The 6,000-nt window shown below is 37.6% G+C and overlaps 1 protein-coding gene across 1 annotated transcript in view; it reads left to right on the top strand.

Moving 5' to 3' along the window:
* The window catches only part of LOC108692237 (fat-like cadherin-related tumor suppressor homolog), a 280,332-nt gene that overhangs the window by 261,908 nt on the left and 12,424 nt on the right, over nt 1-6,000 (top strand). The window contains exons 8-14 of the mRNA XM_018200413.1: nt 145-297; nt 1,425-1,638; nt 2,001-3,561; nt 3,884-4,454; nt 4,553-4,724; nt 4,804-5,028; nt 5,896-5,919. Of these exons, the coding sequence (XP_018055902.1) occupies nt 145-297; nt 1,425-1,638; nt 2,001-3,561; nt 3,884-4,454; nt 4,553-4,724; nt 4,804-5,028; nt 5,896-5,919 (2,920 nt within the window). The remainder of the gene's footprint in view (nt 1-144; nt 298-1,424; nt 1,639-2,000; nt 3,562-3,883; nt 4,455-4,552; nt 4,725-4,803; nt 5,029-5,895; nt 5,920-6,000) is intronic.

The following is a 6,000-nucleotide window of genomic DNA, read 5'->3' as shown; positions in this document are numbered from 1 at the left end:
ATATATGTATATATGTATATATGTATATATATATATGCATATATGTATATGTGTATACTAACGTTTTTTTCGTGCTGAACTTTTCAGTAGATGATTTTATCGTAACATGATGGCAGCAAAATAATTTTCAAAATTTGCATTTAGGTTCTTGCATACGACCAAGATATTGGTGACAATGGAAAAATCCAGTATAGTATCAAAGGCGGTCGAGGAAAGGGCAAATTTAAAATTCATCCCACCACGGGAATGGTGTTCTCTCAACGTGGATTTGAGGCTGGTCAAGAATATGAAATGATGGTAAGTGGACTTCTTTCATTAATTAAAAACACTTTAGTGATATAAATAACTGTTTGTATGGTGTATAAATAACTGTTTTATTCATTAAAGACAGGGAATGTGATCTATTTCTGTGTAAAATTTCTGTGTTAAAAATAGAAAGCAAAATTTCAGTTTAACCCCTCTCTCTCTCTCTCTCTCTCTCTCTCTCTCTCTCTCTCTCTCTCTCTCACACATATAAGTTACTATTATATATATAACATAAAATAATTATCTATTGATACTCACACAAAATCCGAATTTTGCAGATTGTTATAACCGCGACATGTTCCTGTCGTGAAAAAGAATCTTTAAGCACAAAAATAAAATAATAGATAAAATATGATACATAATTGAAGATATTTTTTCTACAAGAAATCAAATAAATTCCATTTTTTTAAATATCTGGGTTATGTCACCAAACCGTTCTCTATCAATAGCGTCATATCGTGAACAAATTTCTGACAAGATTCAAATGGAAAAGAGTTCAATATTTTACAAGAATGAAACTAGTCGTCCATAGCTTTTCCGATAAACAAACAAGACAAATTCTTTTGTAAACAAGAGGCAAAATAGTCTAGCAAGCACTGATAGCATTATTAATGTTATAAAAAAGATAAATGTAAAACATTATAGGATAAATAGTAATAAATAATAAATATAAAACTTTCACAAGAATCGAACAAATCCAGAGGATTTTAATTTTTCTTTTTTACATAGGTCCTCAAAATATTGATTAAAACCTAAAATTTTGATCTTATACGTTTGGAGAAAAATTATCATATTTACATAAAGAAATGGTTTGAAGATTAAAAGTTTTTGTTTTTTAAACATTTAACTTTTTAGACTTGTTTATGTGTGATTTTTTTTTAGTTTTTGAGAAAAGAACCCTTCAATTGTTTATCATTAAATAAAGCAGTATTAAATTATGTAATAATTGGAGCGAAAGAAAAAATGTTGAGGCGAGAAGAAATTGCAATAAATTTGCATTATATTACATCGCATATTTTAGATTCTTTTATAATGTATCATACTCGTATTCATACCCGATATTTCTACAATGTAAACTCGATTTGAATTGATGGGAATTTCTCCTGTATATTCTGTAGATACGAGCAACCGATCACGGTGAGCCTCAGCGCAGTCATCAGACCCGAGTTTCTGTTCAAGTTGTGGAGGCGCCGAAGGAATCAGAGAACCCTCCAGTATTCAAAACAAACAATCAAAGCGTAGAAGTCACGGAGAGCGACGAGGCGGGCTTTTTAGTCGCCCTCGTTCAAGCCAACGACAAAGACGGTGATTCTCTGTGGTACGATATTTTAGGTAAGAATAGATACACATTATTCGCGTGATTATTTTAAATAATTACTCGCATGACATGTTTCCTACACTCCTAACATTATATCATTTTCATTATTTTCTTTATAATTAAATAAAGATTGATAATATTCCGTACATCCTTTAGGTAAAGATGCAAAAAATTTGTTTAATTGTTGAAACAATTTGTGCTAAGTATAATAATGTGTATAAAAAATATTCATATATTTGGCGAATTTAAAAAGCCAGGGTGTCTTGAACATCCCACGCGAGTAATAAAATTAAAACGTTACAATTTCGCGTATCTACAATGGGATTAAATGCTAGAGATCACAAAAGTCATCCAGAATTTTATCGACACGTTTTAGATGGCGATAAGCGCGACGAGTTTTTCATCGGTCGCGACAATGGTAACGTGCTGCTTGCAAAGAAGCTGGATTGGGAAACCCAAAATTTTTACAATCTTACGATCGGCGTAACCGACGGTGTGCACACAACACTGACGCAGCTACTTGTTACAGTGATCGACATCAACGATCACCGACCAGAATTTACTGAAGCCACATATCGCGTCGACATCTCAGAGAATGTCGAGAAGGGCGAGAAAATCCTGCAATTGCACGCGACTGATGAGGACGAGGATAAGAAAGTCTTCTACAGCCTGCACGCGGCACAGACTCAGGCCTCACTTGAGATCTTCCACGTGGACTCGGTTTTGGGTTCGATTACGTTGAACGAACCTCTCGATCGGGAGACCATCGAGGAGCACGTGCTGACGGTGATGGTCAAGGATCAGGGCACGCCAGCCAAGCGCAACTACGCTCGAGTAATCGTCACCGTGCACGACCACAACGATCATGCGCCCGAGTTTATCAGCGAGATCATTCAGGGAAAGGTATACGAGAGCTCGCCAATTGGAACAGCGGTGGTACAGGTATGTGCGATTGATCGGGATCGTGGAGAGAACGCCAAGATTACATACTCGATCACATCCGGAAATGTCGGCAATGTGTTCACCATCGATCCGGATCTCGGTTTTATCCGCGTCGCACGCGAGCTCGACCTCAGCATCTCCTCCGAGTACATCCTTCTCGTGAAGGCGACCGATCACGGTTCTCCCACGTTGGCGAACACCGTGCCGGTACATGTGATGGTGACAATGGCAGATAACGCGCCGCCGCGCTTCATCCAAAAGGAGCTGTCTGCGGAGATATATGAGAACCAACAGCTTGGCACGTACGTGAAACATGTGGAGGCGCGGAGTACGTCATCGTTACAGTTCGAGATCGTGCGCGGCAATCGCGACGATACCTTCTTCGTGAATCCAAGCACCGGTGTGATAGTCATCAAGAATGAGCTGGACTACGAAAAAACTAAATTCTTCAATTTGACGGTGTCGACTACAAACATGGCTGGCGCTTCGGCCACCTGCAATGTCATCATTCATGTGCTCGACAGAAATGACAACGCGCCGCGTTTCCTGCAGGCTCAGTACAGCGGTGAAATTAGCGAAGGTGCTAGCATCGGTTCTCTTGTGTTGACTAACACGAGCGCACCATTAGTCATCAAGGCCGAAGATGCGGATTCCGAGTTAAACGCGCTGCTTAATTATGATATTGTCGAGGATTTACCGCGAAAGTACTTCCACATAGATTCCAGCACCGGTGCTATACGCACAGTTATGCTGCTAGACCACGAGACTATACCGATGTTCTCGTTTCACGTAAAGGTCTCAGATTTAGGCAAGCCAAAACTCTCATCCGAGACCACTGCCAAAGTGATGATAGCTGTGACAGATGTTAACGATTGTCCGCCCAAGTTCTCCAAGACTGATTATAATGTCACGCTTCTGCTGCCGACGTATAAGAACGTCGCTGTCACTCGGGTTAACGCCGTGGATCCTGACAGCTCCGAGGGAGTCGCGTTGAGGTACGTGCTACAGAAACATCAGTGAGTTTTCTAGCTGTTAAGCTGTCCTTATTTTGTATTTAGTATTAAATGCACTCTTAATTTATAATTTATAATAATGACTGCATTTGTTGCACATTGTTTTTATATTATTGGAAAAATAAATTTCAAATTGGCAGATTTAAAGAAATATAAATAAATATTTTTATACTCACATTTCTTCAATATCATAACGTTTTCGATTACAGTAGATTTGAATTAATTAATCCGAAATTTTTATTATCAATATTTTCAGTTTACTTTTTGACTTATTTGATGAATAATGCGTTTTATACTCATCTAGATATGACATCATCGATGGGAATAAGGCTCACACCTTTGATATAGATGCCCAGAGTGGCATTATTACGGTCCATAATCCCGATCGTATGAAGAAGAACTATCTTCTCCACGTGCGAGTGTCAGATGGCAAGTACTCGAGCGTGGCGCAGGTGAACGTGATAGTAGAAAAATCGGAGAATTCTGGTTTGATCTTCCAAAAGAATGTCTATGAAGGTGCCATCTTGGAGAACTCCACGAAGATTACAACCGTAGTGGTAGTAAACGTCCTTGGTAGTTCATTGAATGAGCACATTATATTCAGCATTCTTAATCCCACCGACATGTTTGTCATCGGATCAACTTCCGGAGCGATCAGAACCAATGGCATACGATTCGATCGAGAAGTGTGCGATCACTACGAATTAATCGTCGAGGCGAAAAGCCATCCGCCGGATCGAGAGAAGCCCAGGGTAGCTCACGTCATAGTGAACGTCACTATACTTGACATCAACGACAATTGTCCGATGTTCGTTAATTTACCTTACTATGCTGTAGTTTCCGTCGACGCTCAAAAAGGCGACATCATTACAAAGGTAGAGAAATTTCTTAATACGTGAATGACGTACTTTTCTTGTCAATCTTAACTTTGGTATATACTTTGGTATATACCAAATGTTTTTTTATCATCCAGGTTCATGCGATAGACATGGATAGTGGCGATAATGGCGAAGTGAGATATGAATTAAAAAAGGGTCACGGAGAACTCTTCAAGGTGTGCCGGAAAACCGGTGAAATATCATTAAAGCAGAATCTTGAAGGTCACAATCGCGAATACCAGCTTACAATCGCCGCGTACGATGGCGGTAAGTTTGTTAAATTCAAAGTCAATAACTCGCTTTCCGCTTGATCCCGTTTTAAATGAGCTTCTAAATATGATTGCAGGAATAACGCCTTGCTCGATTGAGGTGCCAGTCAACGTGAAGGTGATAGATCGTTCGATGCCGGTATTTGACAAGCAATTCTATACGGATAGCGTGCTCGAGAGTATAGAAGTGCATTCACCTCTGGCGTTATCCATTCAAGCTGAGTCACCTCTAAATCGCAAACTCATATACAGCATTACTAAGGGCAATGATTTTGAGGAGTTCGCCCTGGACTTCAACACGGGTAAGTAAAATACGCAACACAGATTCTCAGGCATGCCCTATCAAATGACAAACGAAATGTTTAGATTGGTAAATATAATTTCGTATGAGATAGCGTAACGTTATAAAATTGTATGGTACAGTGACAAAATAGAAACGTATAAGAATTGGCGAAGAATTATTATTTCTTATTAACTACGCAGCAAGAAATATCAAATCAAGTTTATTTAAAGATTTTCTTGGTCGACAACAATGAAAACATTCCATATTCAGAGCTTTTAATTAAAGATATAAACCTTACAGTAAAGTGAATATAATATTACATTGATAAGACAGTTGGACCGGAGTCGTAAAACATTCCCGTTTTTATTTCATAACTTGGCTATGGGACTTACACTATTCAAACTACAGAAAGATTTCTTATGATATACTGCTAGTATGCTATATTTAGTAAACTCAGTTTTGCTACATTATGGTAGTTAGTTACTAAGTTCTAATCGCATAACAATATTGGTGAAATTAGGGGAAAATGGGGAAAGAAACATAATATTTTTAATTTATTATAATATTAATCATTAAAATTAGACATTATTAAAAATTAGACATTTTTAGACACATTTTAAAATTTAAATCGATTTTAACGCCGATTCTCTTTATTATCTTTATTATATATATATATTTTTTTTAAATTATATTTGAATCTTTCCAATGAATCTAATTTTGCATTTACATATGTACTTTTAGTAGTTGTTTGTATTTACGGTTATTTTTCATAGATTGTTATATTGTATTGTACGGATTATGATACTTGTTCCATATGTATTTCTTTACAACTGCTTGTGTCTGAAAACTAGAAATTAAAGTCTTGTTGTATCTCCCTGTTTCGCAGCCCCTGACAGTAACAATGGTCCTTGTGAGTATAAAAAAGATTCTAGTTCTATCGGTCTATGCTGTGTTGCTATGCTATATTACACACCACTCTGTGTTCATGCAC

This window comes from Atta colombica, unplaced genomic scaffold (genome assembly GCF_001594045.1).
Source record: "Atta colombica isolate Treedump-2 unplaced genomic scaffold, Acol1.0 scaffold66, whole genome shotgun sequence".
In the NCBI taxonomy this organism is placed as follows: domain Eukaryota; kingdom Metazoa; phylum Arthropoda; class Insecta; order Hymenoptera; family Formicidae; genus Atta; species Atta colombica.
This window is presented reverse-complemented; position numbering and strand designations above follow the sequence as displayed.